At 51.4% G+C, this 17,499-nt stretch overlaps 1 protein-coding gene across 1 annotated transcript in view; it reads right to left on the bottom strand.

The window, feature by feature from the left end:
- Positions 1–6,621: 6,621 nt before the first annotated feature.
- Positions 6,622–17,499, bottom strand: part of ADD2 (adducin 2) — a 103,709-nt gene continuing 92,831 nt past the window's right edge. Inside the window, exons 12-16 of the mRNA XM_060168691.1 lie at positions 16,477–16,596; positions 15,560–15,649; positions 13,464–13,611; positions 11,756–11,881; positions 6,622–6,981 (exon numbers count right to left, since the gene is read on the bottom strand). Coding sequence (XP_060024674.1) covers positions 6,674–6,981; positions 11,756–11,881; positions 13,464–13,611; positions 15,560–15,649; positions 16,477–16,596 — 792 coding nt within the window. The 3' untranslated portion in view covers positions 6,622–6,673. The remainder of the gene's footprint in view (positions 6,982–11,755; positions 11,882–13,463; positions 13,612–15,559; positions 15,650–16,476; positions 16,597–17,499) is intronic.

The following is a 17,499-nucleotide window of genomic DNA, read 5'->3' as shown; positions in this document are numbered from 1 at the left end:
GCCCTCTGATCCTGGCCTGACACCTCTTTCCATTCCAGCCTGTGAACCTCTCCTGTTTGTTTCTGCAAGCCCTCCCCATCCCAACCCATCAAAATTGACCTTCCTCCACAGAGCTGTTTGCAAATCCACCTGGCCTTTCCCTTCTCAGAGGACCGTAGCATTTTATTACCTCCCTCCCCAGTCCGAACTCAATGATTCATATGTCCAGGTTTCCATGCGTGAGGTTTCCAGGATAAAAGTTTCCATACATGGAGCCCCTCTCTGGCTTCTGCTCCCCAGGGAGCTGGAAGAACTGGGTGGCTGAGAGAGATGGGTCACACACCGGGAAGCCAAGCACAGTAGATTTACTAGGGTAATATCTGCGGGTGAGAAGACAGCACGTACATACAGAAATCCATGGCCAGAGATACCGCCCAGCACCACAAACACCAAAGCAGAGGGGGGCTCAGGAAGTGGCTCTGGAAAGTTCTCTTGACAATCCGAGGGCAGCTTTGGTGCTCAGAGATTCAAACAGAAAACCGTACAAAACCAACCCATAAATATATATATATTATGTATATAATGTGTGTATATATATATATATATAAAATTGCAAAATAAAAGCCCAAGAAACGAACCAATCTGCACATCAGCGGCTCAAAAAGTGTTAGCGTAAAGGCAAAACCACTTGTGGGAAAGATGCACAATCCGGGGGGCTGGCATTTCAGCGGCAGAAAGAGTATTTGCATGGAACCCCTATTTGAAACTTCACGATACTAGGAAAAGCTAAACACAGACCATGTATGTACAAGGGAAGACGATTGTCAGACACAGACGTTTCACCGAAACCGTCCACAGCTCTAGAGAACACAGCACTCTACCTAGACCCCCGTGTGCTCCACCACCAGGTGAGCCAGGCTCACGACCGTTTCTGCTCCCCCCCCACCCCCGCCTCTTCCTGAGAAAGGGCGTGGGACTCAGCAGGGTAGCGTAAATTACAGGAATTTAAAGGTGGAGCAGCCGGTGGAGATCAAACAATCACCCACAAAGCAGGACCGATAGGCATGGGGTGCAGTTGAAAGGTGGGGGTGAGGTCCCCAAAATATATTCCCATGTTAGGAAGCCTTTGATGTATTTAAATGTAGCCCCTCTGTCCTTGGTCCAACTGTCTTCCTCCTTCTGGTTCACTTTAACAGAGAAGATCTGGCCTTTGTACTTCTCAAAATTACGCAAGATAATTTGTTGGAGGGGTGAAGAGTTTAGGGTTTTTCTTGCTAGTCTCCTCCCACCCCCTAAGCCCTCAGAACATTTTCTTCACACGAAAGATAGGGGATTTGCCACGTCACAGCGGGCCTCACCCTGCTGCTTGGAAACAGTGGGTGAGAAGAATCAAGGGCCGACTACACAGGGAAAGCTACTGGCTGGTACGTCCCCACAGCGAGACTCTGCTTCCAGGTCCACCTGAGTCCCTCCCTGTGCCCGTAACGGTGACCACTTCTCCTCCATCTTCAGGCCCCAATGTCTCATAGTGACAGCCCAACTTTGGGGGCAAGCTTGAAGGCAAAGGGCACCAAACATCAATTTGGCAAACCTTCATACCCCGTAAGTACAAACCAACGCACACCATAGCTTCTGTATTTTTAAGAAAACCCCCAACCAGAGGTTCTTCCTAATCTTTCCTAAAAAGAGAAGCCTCTCTACCTAAAAATGACGAAAGGCGCTTTCTCCTCTCAAGAGAGACACCCCGCCTGAAACCCCACACTGAGGCCTGGGTGAGAGGTGGCTTCTCACCGTGGGAGGCTGACAGGGTTGGGTGTGCGTTGGCGACAGAGCTCTACATGGGCACTCTTAGTTCTGGCAAAAAGGAATCCACGTCCAAGTGGACAGGCTGCTGAGATGGGGCGTCTGGAACTCAACACTCTACTGCGTACTGTGCCTCTCTTTCATATTGTGGCATGAGGGGAACTGCCCACAGATGAACATCCGATGAGCATATTTCATTCGTCATTTCAGGTCTCTGACTTTTTAAAGAATCCCTCTCAGAATAGATGTGGAAAAGTGAGGATACAATGGCCCATCACGTCTTGAATTGTGGGGAGCCCTGTCCTTTCTGCGGGGGTGGAGAGCATAGATTTGCATAGATTGGGCCCCTCCTTCATTTCTTCTCAGACTCTTTGAATGTTATTGTCTTAGAGAGTTCGCTTGGGCTCATATGGTGGAGAAGATTTTAACAGACCCGCTTCCTCTGTGCTCGGAGAGGCAAATGCAATGTGGCAGCTACCTCGAGTACCACTGCCGACCTGCACCAGGACCCAGGGGAAGGGCTGTAGTTTTTCTCATTTGTTCAACAGTCAGAAACTGTGTGTTCCTGCCTGGAGCTAGAGCATAAAATTCACACCGGTACAAAGGACGGCACAGAGGCCGAGGGTAGGCTGTGTGTCTATCTGCTCCTCTGACTACCTCCATGGAGAAATCCACACTTCCTTTTCCTTTTTTAGGCTTTCAGAAGTGAATCGTGATGTTGGGTGAATGGTTCTTTCAAATCCACGGCAACCAGAGAAGTGACCACATAGCTCTTCTTCCCGTGTTGACAAGGGTAGTAGCCCTCTGTGATGTCAGTGCCAAATGACATCTGCATGACTGTCTTGCCACATTCAGGAATGTGTGACACTACTGGACGGGGAGCAGAATGCAAGGCTCAGAGTACACAATCAGTGGTATAAGGGTGATGCTTTCCAGTGGGGTTCTTACTGGACCAGACTTCTCATCCAAATCCACTCAAGTTCTTTCAAAAGAATGTATCTGTCTGCAGAGGAAGAGCCCCATTTTCCTTACAGGAGGTTCTTTTTGTCTGTATAACCTGGCTGAAGTCGGACAGTGACTTGGGTCACCTGCAGGCCAGGAGGCTCTTGTGGAGCCCAGATCTGGGCTGGTCTCTTGGCAGTGCTTTTGGCAAAGTTTGAGGAAAGGTCACGTGGTATAGATGGTCCTCACACATGACTGCTGGGCACCGGCCACCAGTGCAGGGGGAGTGACTGGCGCCAAGCTTGCATCTCTGTAACACCTCTGCCTCCTTACTCCCACCCCTGCCCATCTTCCCAAGGAGACAGGCTCAGAAACCTCTCCACTCCCCAGCTCAACATCTATAACGTAGCATCTCAGTCCACGCTTTCTCATCCTTTTCCACAGCATATCCATGCTTTACTAGAAACCATCCTATCACCTAACACTGCTGAGCTCCTCACATGCTGAGTATTTTTCTCCAGACAGATACTGGCCAAAGTATTCAGCCGACTTTTATTCAGAGCCAAAGAATGAGTCCCTTCCTCTCACCCTGCGAGCCTGGGGTCTTGTTTGAATGGCACATCTGCTTCAGCAGCACTCAGCACCTGGCCTCGAGCCTGGAGCCATACCAGCTGCATCCTACACGCTCAAGAGGAGGAGAAGTGGGCAGGGTGACTCGACAGCTCTCCCAGCAACTCTCCACCAAGACAAAACAGAACTGGAAGCTGCGCTGAGCATTAGCTCTCTGAATAGTTCCCTCTCCTTGTTGAAAAGCTCTCTTAAGATGCCTCATCCAAAGAATGTCATGGGAATGAATTCTGTGCTCCCAGCTCACTATTTGCTGTAAGGGAAAAGGCAGTGTAAGGCAGGCCACCACATCCGTTCCAGTTTCCGAAAGGCCTCATTGTGGAGACCTCCCATGCTTCCAGCGCTGCCCGCTCCAGTCAGTTCTCCACTCAGTCACCAAAGGAATTTTTCTAAGATGCAACCTGCTCACGATCTACCCTGACCACAAGCCCTCAGCAGCTCCAAACCCCGTTCGTGATAAAGTCCCACTCCCCCCCACCTTCTACGAGTTTCTTTATGACCCACCCCTGCCCACCTGTGAAGTGAACCCCATCACCTGACTCACACTTTCTGTCCCAGCTGCACTGAATTACTCCACGGACGCGTCATGGCGTTTCATGCTTCCGTGCCTTTGCACAGGCTCTTCCCTCATCACCAGTGTCCTGCTAATCCTCTTGTCCTCCTGGAAAATTCCTCTTTGTTTTGAAAACCTAACTCAACCATCACTCCTTTCAGGAAGATTTCTCTGGCCTGGAAGACAGCCAATCAACGCTTCCTTACACCTCCTCTGCACCCTTGCCCGTTCTGTAACGTGTTTACATGCCTACTAGACTTAGGAACCTCCTTCAGGCGGGGACCATGTCCTGCCCTCAAGCTTGGTCCATGACCTAAGCTCATGCGTGGTTTTTGAATGCATAGGGAAAGAACAGATGGTTGGATATGAGGTGGCCCCATGGCATAAACTCCTGCAAGGCCCTGGCATGTTCACCTAAATGAGGCCTCCCTGTTTTCACGGGAATAAAGAGAATGTGATGAAAGCAAAGAGTCTGTTGACATCATCTCTGAGCGACAACCACTCAAACATAAAAAGCTGCGTCAGTGGTTGGGTCCCCTCTACCTTTCTCTTAACACTGCCTGCCGCTGACTGTTCCAGTCACAACGATTGTTTTCTTTTAATGTCAGCATAATGCCTGCTGCTTAACAAATATTGGGATGAATGAATGAATGTGAAATCTTCTTTTTTTTGAAAGAAGGCATCAAAGGAGTGGTTTTGAAAGGCATTTGGCATATCACAGGCTTTTCTGCTTTGGGTTGCCCATCACAAGACTTGACTCAGTCAGAAGCGGAACAGAGAGATGGGTCTGGGTAGCAGTTAGGAATCTTCTGCTCTAGGGACACACAGTATTTGTGTTTTCCTTAGTCCTGTGTCAGTTTCCTTCCTTCTCAAGAAAGAGCCCAACGATGATGGTGTTTCCTGCCCCAACCAGAAGGCTCTGGCCTCTCCTTTGTCAGAGGTCCACACTGGCCCTGTCACAGCCCACATTCACCAGGAACTTACTGTGCACTGATCGGGGGGAACACAGGTGGTTTCCTACCTTCACTTCAAGTGCTAACATTATGCAGTGGAGAGCAGTCACAGAAACGAAACGGTCCAGGACTAAAACCACCACCCTTGGAGATTAAAGTTTTCTGATCATCATAGCTGTTAAGTGCAAAGGCGCTGGACTCAGACAGACCTGGGTTCAAATCCAGCCTCTGAATCTTACTAGCCAAGTCACTAGAACAAGTCAATTATCCTTTGGGATTGGAATTGGAATAATCTGACCCACATCACAGGATTATCATGAGGGTTAAAGGATATAGTGTATGTGAAGCCTGCACAGTGTGTGTGTGTGTGTGTGTGTGTGTGTGTGTGTGTGTGTGTGTGTGTGTGTGTAGTAAGTGCTCGAAAATGGAAAACTATGATTAAGAACTTTCAAAAATACTTTGACAATATTCAGGACAGAAAGGGAAAATATTCTTTGAAGACACTGTGCTTTAAAGAGAATGGATTGTCTGTTGTTTAGGAGTCAATGTTGCTTATAAATCAAAGCCCCAGGGTAGAGTATGAAAAGATAGTGACGGCATCTAAAAAAATAGCTGTGGCTCTTACAGGCCCCAGGATTGATGGGCAGACAGTGACGGGGCCAGGGACACGCAAGCCTTTCTCTGAGAGCTGGTCCGAGAGGATTAATCCCAAAGGGCTCACCTCATTCTCCTCTGCTGGACCTAGAGCGACTGAGTCAGAACCCAGAGGAGCCACGGTCAAGGGGCCAAGGTCAAGGGGCCAAGGATGCCAGTTCCAGGCTGTGAGCCAGGGCTTCTAGGTTTAAGGGAAGGTCAGGGGATCCCAGATGCCGGACCAGAGGGGGACAGGGTGAGCCACGCTGCCCTGAGAGTCAGGCAAATGCTCGAAAGGCATCGCATATCCGCGCTGTCCTGATCCTCCTTGTACCACCCAAAGCCAACAGAGGATCAAAATTTCCCCAAATTTCGGCCCTGCTTATGACAGAAGTGTTTCCTAAGCTGAATTTGGTTTTAGTTTTGAAGTGCCTGAGAGGCACCGTTCAAATGGGTCAAGTTCCTGGCTTCTTATATGGATCGAACCATCCTCCACGCCGTGGCTGAGCTGGCTGCCCTCACGTCTGCCCACTCTTACAACAATTCCGGCCGTCATTCCAGAGGTTCCATGAAGAAAGCTCGGGGTTAGTGGTTGGGGGAGCACAGCTAAGCCATCAGCCCTTGGGAACAAGGATTAACTTCTGGTGGAGGGGGCGGGTCCACTTGTGTGGTTCCCATGAGCAGCAGGGCAGTTACCCTACGGGAAAGAGAAGAGAGATTTCTAAACATAGTGACAACTCCATCAGCAGGAGGTTGGGTTCACGCGAGGACAAGGGCCCTGCTCAGGGGAGCCTCGACCTGTCTGATTTGGGTCTGATTCGTGAGAGCTTGTGGCTGACTTTGGCCCCTTGCCCTGGGCTCAGATCAGGGGCAGCGTCCTCACAAGGGCAGCCCACAGCTAGGCAGTGTCGTGTAGTGAGAAGAGCATTGGACTGGGAGCCAGAAGACCTGACTTCCAGTGCAGGCTCCGCCACGAACCAGCTGTATGACCTTGGGAAAGTCACCTGATTTCTGTGGGGCAACTGTAAAATGAGGGGTCGGTGGGGTAATCTCTAAGTTTCCCATCAGAGTGTGATCCAGGGCCTATTCGACCCCTCCTTGGCCCCGTGCTTCCAGGGGCAGAGATGGGAGACGGCGAGGGAGGGGAGGGAGGACGCAGATGGGAGCCCCAGGGGGCTGCGAATCAGGACTCCACTTTCTCCTTCTTTTTGCTTTTCTTCAGGAAGGACGGGGTGCGGAATTTCTTCTTCTTCTTTGAGGGAGACTTGGAAGGCGAGCCCTCTGGGGACATGGGACCGCTGGTGACTGACTCTGTTTTGTCTTTCGAGGTATCGACATCCGTGTCGGCGCTGGTGGTCATCTGGCTGAGGCCTTTGCTGAGGATGTCCTCTGCCGTCTGCTCATCCTCCCTGCCGTTGACCACCACTCCTTCTGGCTGCGTCTTTTCCGGCTCTGTGGTGGCTTTGCTTGTTTCCGTCTTCTGAGCATCTTCTAGAAAAAGATCCAAAGATGTGACCCATAAGATTTCATTCAGGCGAGAGCTTCAACCTGGGGCTAACAGAACCATTTCTAGGCAATTATATAAAGGAAGTCTAGAGCAAAGAGAGGGGCGGGCTGACACGGTAAGGGGAAAGGGGTAGGCAGGGTTCCCTCCCAAACAGGAGATGACAGGCCCTTGGCAGGCCAGGGACTATGGGCTCTTGCCTACAAATGTAAACAGGTAATGATCTCCAGAAACGGCAGCAGCCCAGCAGGGGCCTGGTTGGGAGCTTTCCTAGGAACAGACAGAACAAGGGAACAGACGCAGACTACAGAGAGGCTGTAGGAAGGGGAGGGCACTGCCGTGGACAACTCAGGGGATGCATCTAAGAATTGTTGTAACTGGTTCAGTTTCACTAGTAAAAATATGGAAATGACATGTTTTCATACCCTTTTCATTTCCTACACCTCTGAGGAACTTTTCAAAAATGGAGAGTATCTTCCCAGTAGGCAGAGAGGGGCAGGCAGAGGGAGGGTGGGATTCCCTGAGTGGCATGGACCCTACAGACTGCCACCCTAGTCAAGGCCAGGAGTGAAAGCCTCCTGCTGCCCTTTCTCCTCCTTCCCACTCTCTACCCACCCTGCTTCCACTCAAGCTTTGAAATGCCTGTATGGGGAAGGAGGAGGGAAAATTCTAAAACCGTAGACTTTGAAAAGTAGAAAGGAAGGTAAAGTTAATCTAGCTCCTCCCCATTTTACAGATAGGAAAACTGAGTAAAGCAGTAAAAGCGGGCAGACCTCAGTGTCTTGCCATCCCAACTTAGTGTTCTTTTCACTACGTGAAACTGAGAGGGGTGTGTGTGATTGTGCATGTGTGTGAGTGTGCATGTGTGTGAGTGTGAGGGATATCACACCACAAGAAAGTGGGAGTGTGGGAGCTGGGGAAGGTGGGAGACTGGTGTCCCTTACAGACAGAGTGGGGCAAGACAGATGTCTCGGGAAATGGCTAGGGTTCTTGACGGGGTAAAGACTGGAGAAATGTCTGGTTACATGGAAGATGGGACAGAGGAGGGTAAATTTGGGGACAGTTAACATGGGCTAGTTTAACTATCTGGGTAAGCAAACGTCTTCTCCAATAACTCCTGAGGACTGTCCCCTCTTAGTACTGAAGACCTCGGCCCTGGCTCCCATTCCTACTACTGTCTGGCCTGCATCCTGCCATCATCCAGCTACCAAGTCCTCTAATGCGCTTGACTCCTATGGCCATTACTGCCCTCCCGCCCACCATGCATTCCCATGGTCATCACTGGCCATTCTCTTGAACGCAGAAAAGCAGTCCAGACACAGCCTTCCCCCTGACCGTTCCCCTCTCCTCTCTTCACCTGCTTTTGGCCTCATCGACCCTCTGATCCCTGGACCCCTCCCTGCCACTGCAGTCTGTTTCCCTCTGTCTGGACCACCCTTCTCTCTCTTCTCTGTGTCCCCAACCTTCACCCACACAATCAATCAGCTTGAGTGTTACCCTCCCCTTAAAGTCTTTCCTGGTCCCATCCCTGCTTCCAGGTAGAATTTGTCACTCCTTCCTTTCGGCCCCTACTAGATAAATTTCCATTACAGTGACTGTGAAACAATCACTTCTTTTTTATGCCTATCTCTCCCCTCAAAACTGAAATAAATCAGACAAGACTGTGTTTAATTATCTACGTGACTAACTTATAGGAGGTACTCAGAAAATGGTTGTGGAATCCATGAATGGTTGAATGCATAAGCAAACAAATGAACGTGTGAATGGTTTTATTCTAACCAAGCCAACACCATACCTCATCTTTCTTGTCTGTCCCAGCCTGAGCCTTCTACGCTGAACTGGACCCAACCTTGTAGGCAAACAGCTGCCCTGCATGCTGGCCTTTGTCTCCTGTACCTACTCCCCTGTTCCCACTCTTGGCCTCCTGGGCTCTTGTACCTCCAATGACCCCTCACTTGGATGACCCGTGAGGATGTGTTTCTCAAGTTACACCCTCTCAGATGATTTCGTTACCTGCCTTCTAGCTCCACGAACACAACTATGGATCAGAGGACCCCACCTTCTGTCCAGGTGCCATTTCCTGCCCTGTGGTGATAGGCACCCTCGTCCCAGCAGTGGCCTTCACCCATGCCTGCCCCTTCAGCTGCATCTGCAACCGCAGCCCCTGCTGGCTGGCTCTAGGAGAGCACAGCAGGATTCTTCTCCCCAGCCAGAAAACAAGTCCACACCGGGCATGTCACCAGCATCTCACAGAGCTCCCGCACCATGAATCGTCTGGGGAGCACCAGCAAACAGAACGTGGGGCTGGGAGGCGCCATGGGCCTTGGAGGAGTCGGGTTCCAGATCGAGGTCACCACTCCCTCAGCTGGGGGGGACAGAGACCCCTGGAGGGTGCAGTTGGCCAAGAGAAGGGGCAGCAGTCAAGGCTCTAGAAATAAATACTTATTGGGCCCCAGTAAGGAAAGCATCAAGGACCAGCTCTGAGAGTCCAGATCCCTCCTTTGTTAACAGCCCATGACAGTTAAGGTCAGAACTACCTGGGTCTTCAGCTATTTGAAGGGCTCCGGGAGCTGTGGCAGAAGCGAACTCACCTTCTAGCATCTCCTAAGACGAACCACTGGCTTTCTCTCCTAGATGGGGCACCTCGAGCTCTGGGAGTAGGAGACAGGTGTAGGGTGGATGGAATGGGGTAGAGGCTGGGAAATCGGGGGATCTATCCAAGGATGGTGGCCAGGAAGCAGAGGGGAATAGGGAGAGTGGATTTGGAACAAGACTGGACTTGGCAGCCTAGGTCCATAGCCACACCCTTGTGGCTTGGGAAGAGCTGAAAGGCTTGAAGAGGCTGGAGGAGGAAGGGAGGTGCTTTGGTAGGGAGATGCCGAGCTTGTTTGGGTACCTACCTCTCAGACTGGATTTCTCACTATCCCTCAGCATCCAAACACTTGTCTCTCAGTCCCCCGATGTCCCCTTCCAGAAATGCCCACTCCCTGGACAGCCCACTCTACTCCTATCTGCCAGTCCAAGCATATATCTCCCCAAGGTCTGGTTCCAGCCTCCCTTGACATTTGACAACGATTTTGCCCTTCTCTAAACCTACCACCAATATATGAATTTTACACTTGAGTGTGGTCCCCTCCCACACTGAATCTGGGCTGGCCGTGTGGCTTGGAGAAACCAACAGAATGCAGAGGAAGTGCCACTGAGCCAGCCTCAGGCTGAAGAATTAAGAAGGCCCAGCAGCTTCTGCTTCTATAGTTTGGGGAGCCTTGAGGCACCATGTGTAAAGTCCAACTACCTTGATGGAAACACGGATGGAGAGGCCACATGGAGAGGACCTACCGTTATATGGAGAGACAGACAGACAGACAGAGAGACAGAGAAAGAGGCCCAGCCATTCCACTGTCCCAGCTGAGCCCAGCCTTCCAGCTGCCCCTGACAAGGCACCTGACATGTGAGTGCACCATGTTGGAAGTTCTAGCTTAGTCAGGCAACCAGATGACTGCAGCCCCAGCTGACGTCAGTGGAGCAGAAGAACCACCCGCTGAGCCTTGTCCACCCACAGAAGAACTAATTTCCATAAACCAGTTCTCATTAGGCACTATGATTTAATAGTTATCTACTGCTGCGTAACAAACCACACCAGAACTTAGTGGCTTAAAACAGCAAGCAGCGTAGTATCTCTCACAATCCTGAGAACAGAGTACGTAAGGAGAACTCATTTATGAAAGCACATTACAAGGGCCTTTTATATTTATGAGCTCATTTTATCCTGATAACAATGCTGTAAGTTAGGAAAGGCAAGGATTCATGTTAGTCCCCCATCCTGCAGTGTTTTTATGCAACTTATTTGAGATGGCTAAATTAGTAAGTGACACAGCTGGCCTTCTGATGTTGAATGCAGGGCTATTTCTTTGCAGGCATAGCCAATGCTCCTGAGGGGCCCATGGGGGGATTGAGTCAGCAGGGGCAGGGACAGTCAGGAGCCAGTCAACAGAGAAGGTGATGACAGAGATGGCCAGATGTGAAGGAACAGGACTGGAAGGACTCCTTCAGAGAGGCTGAGGGGTAGGAGTCAGGGAGGCAGATGAGGAGTGACACTGAGGTGAATTAGCACAAGAGGATTTGAGAGCATGGGGACCAGTGGAGAGATCTCACAACTCCAGGCTGCACTCCCCCATGCCCACTCCTAGACCACTGAACTCAGAAACCGCTGGGGTGGGACCCCAGCAGGCGTCAGGGATTGTAAAGCTCCCCAGGTGATCCCGACGTGCAGCCAACGTTGAGAATGACACCATCAGCCTCATCTGGGGGCTTGCCAGAAACGCAGGGTCTCAGGTCCGACCCCAGACCTACTGTGTCTTCATCTTAACATTTTAATCTTCATTTTAACCAGATCCCTAGGCAATCCCTGTGCACATTAAAGTCTGAGCACTGGGCTGGTGAGTCTAGAAAGGCCCATCAGCCAACCTGGCCTGAGTAAGAGATGAGAAGGCCGTGGGTCAATCATTGACGTACTCAGCATTGCTTAGACTCAGCTTCACCTGTAAGGTGTATCGTCACAGCTTGTGAACGGAACAAGCTTAAAGTTGGTAACCCCTGTTTCAGGTTCCCTAGAAACAGCAGAGGGGAGAGTCTCCCGTAGGAGGGCAGCACCTGTTGAAAGGCAGGTGCCCTGCAGTGAATACCTGCCCACCCTCCATGCAGACCCCCTTCTCGGCCTGTGGAGGCCCCTCTCCCTCCCAGGTGCTCAGCTCCACTCACCGTCCACAGACTTGGAGGGAGAGCCCACGGGGCTCTTCGTCTCTGACTTGGCTGGGCTCTGAGCTGGAGAAGCAGGTGCAGACTTTACAGGTGAGCCAGGCTCCTCAGGGGCAGGTTCTTTCTCTCCTGAAAATACAGAAAGCCAGCTCAGGATAGAGGTCAAGGAGAGGAGAGGTGGGCAGACCGAGAGTGCTTTAAAACAACTGCTTTCTTCGGCTTGGTCCTCATTTCTCCTGGCTGGAGTTAGCTGCTTCCTCTAACTTTAAAAAAAAAATTTCTGCTCCATCCTAGGGGAGGTAAGTGGGAGGAGTCGGGAGGAGTCGGAGTCCGTTTCCTCCATCACAGGACATCTCTGGATGGACTTTGTTACCCCTGATGTGGAGGGCAAGACTGCAGGGGAACTCCCACCCACGATCTGTTTGCATGTAGCTTATTGATTATTTGGCTAATTTACATGTCCGGTCCAAACAATCTCTAGAGACAAAGAGCACCATATTTTTCTATCTACTTTTTCGATTGGCACCGAGAACTCCAAGCAAGCTAACTCCAAGAAAGCCAGCGAGGATTCTTCTAGTGCCTTTGTTCCTAGGAAGATGGCTGAGTCTGGGTGGGGACGGGGGCTGTAGAAGAGGGCCCTGCCCTGAGGGAATGAAAGCCTTGCCTGGTGGACAAAACCAAGAGCTGAATTCTGTGTCTCAGACCCCAAGTGCACTTGAAGCAAAGAGAAGGGACACATGCGGGGCACAGAGAGGGCTTCCTGGCTGGAGGGGGTTTGCCACAGAGGCTGAAGTGTAGATAATACTGAATCAGGCTAGCCGAGAAGAGAAACTCTGTCGGGAAGGGACAAAGGCATGAACAAGCTCTCAAGAGTATGGCTACTTAGGAGTCAGCATGGAGAGATGGGCTCTACTGAGATTCTGACATAAAGGACTCAGCTGCTGGATTCCGACATAAAGGACTCAGTTCTGATTGCCCGGCTAAGCGGTTTATACCACATCTGATAGATCATCAGTAATTATGATCACTATTATAATGAACATATTATTACAGCTAACGTTTGTCTGGTGTCTACTGACCTAGGCCATATTCGTAGGCAGTATCCTAAGCACTCCTCACGGATTAACTCCTTATTCCCAGGTGAGAGGGTCAGTGGGTCATGGCGGCAGCACCGTGTAACTGTCAGGCACGAGCCATGAGGGGCATTGCTGTGATTAACAAAATCATGCTGATAAGAATATTATTTGCTGGGCTTCCCTGGTGGCGCAGTGGTTGAGAGTCCGCCTGCGGATGCCGGGGACACGGGCTCATGCCCCGGTCCAGGAAGATCCCACATGCCGCGGAGCGGCTGGGCCCGTGAGCCGTGGCCGCTGAGCCTGTGCGTCCGGAGCCTGTGCTCCGCAACGGGAGAGGCCGCGACAGTGAGAGGCCCGCGTACCACAAAAAAAAAAAAAAAAATTTGCTGATGGAGCAGGAAGGTCAAAGTGAGGACATGACAGAGAAGAGACAGAGAGAAGCAAATGAAGATTGAAAAGGAAAGCGAGACAAGGCTGGATTGAGCCCTGGGGGCCCTGGCAGGCAGCAAGGAAGGGGGTCCAGGGCTGCTGGCGGGGAGTGAGGGCCATGGTTTGCTCTGCTGCCTCTCTGGGTGCCCCGAGCTCTCCCCTCCGCCTGGGAGGTCCTGAAGCACCAGCTTCCGGGGGTTATTTACCATCGAGTTCTAGCTTCTTCCTCTCCACCTCTTTCTTGTACTCTTCCAGCTCCTGATCCGTGAGTTGGCTAAAGGGGTTGGGCGCTATCTCCTCGGCCTCGTCTTTGGTATCCGCCTGGCCCCGGGACATCAGCTGGCTCTCTGTGGACTGAAAGTTAACCACAGAGTGTGTCGCTCTCTGAACGCCGCAGTCGGGGCCCAGGCCCGAGCTTCCTTTCAGACTCATGGGGCTGCCAGTGGTCTTGCTAGCGACAGCGTGGCATGCAGCTCCATGGCAACAGCTCGGGGCCTCGGGGGTAGGGGTTTTTCACTCTGTCCCACGGCTACACCTCACCCCCCAGACCCGGCTTCTTTGTAACTGCCTGGATGAACGCAGGGGGTCCTCCCTCTGCCCCAGAAATAAAATCAAAGAATGCTCCCAAGCAGAAGGAAGACACACCTTTATTGCGATCTCTACTGTGGACGCTTGCAAGCCGTCACTGTGCAAGTACAGCTGGCGGCCCACAGTCAGTCAGCCAAAACCCAGCATGCAAAGCGTTGGCTCAACCAGTGTCACGCCAGCCGCTCCCCGCCATGCACCCCACCATCCCGCATCAGCAGCGCAAGCCACAGCACCCAGCAGTAAGTCATATGCAAAACACACAGTGGCTTTGGCGTTCTCAGTCCAAACTGTTAGTCCTGTTTTGCACACAGTCATAAAGAACAAGGGGGCCAAGGTCCTGAACCTTGGATTTTCAACCCGCCTGTACTGCAGGTCCCTGAAGGGACATTGGCAAAATCACTGTGTTTCACCCCCTCTGGGGAGCCCCTGGCTCTGGGGAGCTCACCAGCTGGGTCTTGTGTAAGCTTTGGGAATCCTTTGATCCCTCTAGCTTGGGACAGCTCAGACTCCATAGCCCTTTATCCTAACTCAGCAACCTCATCTCGGCCTTTGGGAATTCAGTGGTCCGGAGCCAAGGAGTCAAAGAAAGTGAGGGGGGGGGGATGTGAGCCTGGGCAGCTGGCCCACACCACACACTCCCGGCCATCTGTCTCTGGCTCATCAAGTCTTCTGATGATGGGCCCATGGGCTCCTTCCAAAAGAAGGCAGCACTGGGCCTATCTTAAGGAATCATGGGGTTCAAAAAAGTCCAAGACCAGGATCCCAAGAAGAGGGACTCCAAGGAGAGCACTTGGTATAAATGGCAGAGTTTTTAACAATGTTGATCACAGTATTGAACTCCCACCTCCCCCCATTATCATGGGGTATTTCTATCCTTGACCCTGTAGCACATTTGCTGTTCCTCCTCTTGGCTCAGCTGAGGTGGGGTGGAGGTGGTGACATAACCTTCACACTTCCCCTGCCAAGGGGCACCCACCTGGTGGGTTGCAGCCTGATCTGCAATCATGACATCACCTCAGTTTGCTCTGCAGAGAGGAATGGTCCCTGTATCCCCTGCCCCTGCCCTTACTGCTAAGGAAGATGCCACTGGTACTTTGCAATGAGCAGCAATGATTTCCAACACAAGCCAGAAGTCTGACGTTCACCCCTTTTGCTAAGCACTAAACAAAAACTGTTCTATCTCAAGCAGGGGAACAACTTTATATTTTCTAACTCTACGTGTGTTTGTGTAGGCAACTCACTGCCCCTTCCCATCCTGTAGGAGTACCGGTCCTTATATACATGTCTGCCCTCTGAGAGCCTGTGAGCATCTTCCCAGAGCTACGGCCTGATGGTGCTGTTTCCACGCACAGAGGCCAGAGCCGCTCAGGGCAGCCAGGCCTAGAGCCGCTGGGAGAGGCCAGCCGCGCTCCTGAGAGGTCACTCTGCGGGACACTGACAGAGGGCAGAGGGGAGTTCCAGGGGGAGGCATAGAAGCCGCATCACTCCCGTGGGCAGGCTGGGCTACTCCTCCCCTGCCTGGCGCCCACGGGAGGCGATGAGATACTGTCCCCAGTCCTCACAGCATCCATTTTGCAGCAAGAGCACCAGTGCCCAAGATCACAGGGGAAAGTGGGCATATAAGGACTCAGGGGTCCTGCTGCCCGGCCCCAGGCACTGCAGACCCAGAAGGCAAACACGTTTCCCCTCCAGACAAGGGCAGCGTCTGCTGTACCGGGCTTCGGCTCTTCTCAGCGATGACACTCGCCAGCAGCTGGGACTGAGGCCCCGCCGACTTCACATCCTGTCGGTTTTGTTCTCGAATCTGTGTAGAAAGGGATGGGGAGGGTGAGGTAGCTGTCCAGCATCAGGGTGTGGAGTTGGCAGGGAGCATCCCCAGGGCACACTAGAAAGGCCGCCCAGGGGTGCAGATGTAACGCATCACATCCACTCTGAGACAGTCTGTCTCCACGTCTGCTCCAGAATGAATGAGAAGTTTATGTAGAACACCAGATTCTCATTAACCATGAGCAGGTCATTGAGATGAAGAGGGAAATGAGGCATAGGAGATCCTTGAGGGAGATTCTCAATTTTTAATATTCCTATGAAGTCCCTGAGGAATTGGTTTAAACTACAGATTCCTGGGGGGCCACCCCGTACATATTGAATCTCAGTCCCATGGGAGGAGGGGTGGGAGTGACCCAGGAATCTGCCCTTCAGAGGACCACACACTGAAACACTGTTCTGGGAACATACCCGACCTATTGAAGGTGGTCTGTTACAAGTTAAGTTTTTAAAGTAACATTAGAAATATAAGTGAGTGAACTGTAAAGCAAAGGTAGAGAAATAAACACAAAGGATTTTGCAATCTTGAAAATGAGCCAAAGGGAAATCGCATAAAATTTGTAAAAATTCGATTTGCGGGTTGGTCTCTTAGACACATCTAATGTCTAAAGCTAGCACCTCTCTATTTGAGGGTTACACAGGACAACAAAAGCACAGCGCTTAGCACTGTGCCTGGAATATGGCCAATAAATGGTAGTTTCTTTTCCATAAGAGGCATCTGGGATGTCGGTAAGTCAGGCGCATCCTGGGGACCCCCCCCAAGCCCTTGAGGGAGAAAAGATGGGAGGTAATTAGCTATCCCCTTACCTTGTTGCGCATGTCCAGCACTTCTTGGGGGTCAGTATACAGAGGCACAAATTGGTTTGGGTTTTCGATCCGTATGGGCATGCCACTGCTGGATTTCTCCACCTCGTCAGCCTTCATCCACTGAACACACACAAGGCCCGGTGGGTAAGGCAAAGGCATATGGCTCATCGTCCACCCTAGTGGTCCACCCCATGAGATCTGGGCCGACCAGCCCACGTGCAAGTCAGCAAGCCTAGACAAACACTTTCCCTCGTCTTGGGCCTCTTTGATATCTGTCTCCCAGAGCAGAGATGGGCAGCAAATGACCCCGCAACCGAAGAAAGGCCCCAGATCAATGGCCATAAAGAACACTTAAGACGAGGGACAGAGCCATGGTACCAGCTTTGACAGACAGGCAGCCACTGGTGTTGTAGTATTAGATGACTCATGGATGTTAATTTGCAGGACTTTGTTTTTTTTTTTTTTAAACGAAGAGCTATTCTATTTGGCTGCCAGCTACTTTGTTAGTGAAAATCAAATTAAGAGCCAGGGTGTGTGATGAGGGAGAGAGAGGAAAAGAGCATACAATTTGTAAAAACTCAATCTGTGGGCAGGTCTCACACATCTAATGTCTAAAGCAAGCACCTCTCTACAGAAGAGGGTTATAAAGGGAGTGGACAACGTAATAGAAGCAAGTACCCCATGCACCTTCTGGTTTTGCATCAGACGGTCAGTTCAAATGTTGGGTACCCCTCTCTTGAATTTCCCAGACGCCCCTTCCAGATATGGGAGCAAAAAGCTTTCATGCTGCTGGGAGTGACCTGGTCCAGCCACCCTCTGGACCAAAAACTCAGCTTAGGGGTGCAAGAAACAGGTGATCTGCTCCGTAGGCATGAGAAGCTGCTCCCAGATGCCCAATAGGAAGCCTTAGGGGGAGACAGGACTAGTGCAGGCCCAGGGGAGGTTTGCTGTTTCCCTTTTAAAGCTGCTTAGCCCACACAGGTAGCTGGGCACTCTCCTTCCACCCCAATTTCCCCAGCGGAG

This window comes from Lagenorhynchus albirostris, chromosome 13, assembly GCF_949774975.1.
Source record: "Lagenorhynchus albirostris chromosome 13, mLagAlb1.1, whole genome shotgun sequence".
NCBI classification, from domain to species: domain Eukaryota; kingdom Metazoa; phylum Chordata; class Mammalia; order Artiodactyla; family Delphinidae; genus Lagenorhynchus; species Lagenorhynchus albirostris.
The sequence above is the reverse complement of the archived record's forward strand: the minus strand, read 5'-3'. Positions and strand labels throughout refer to the sequence as shown.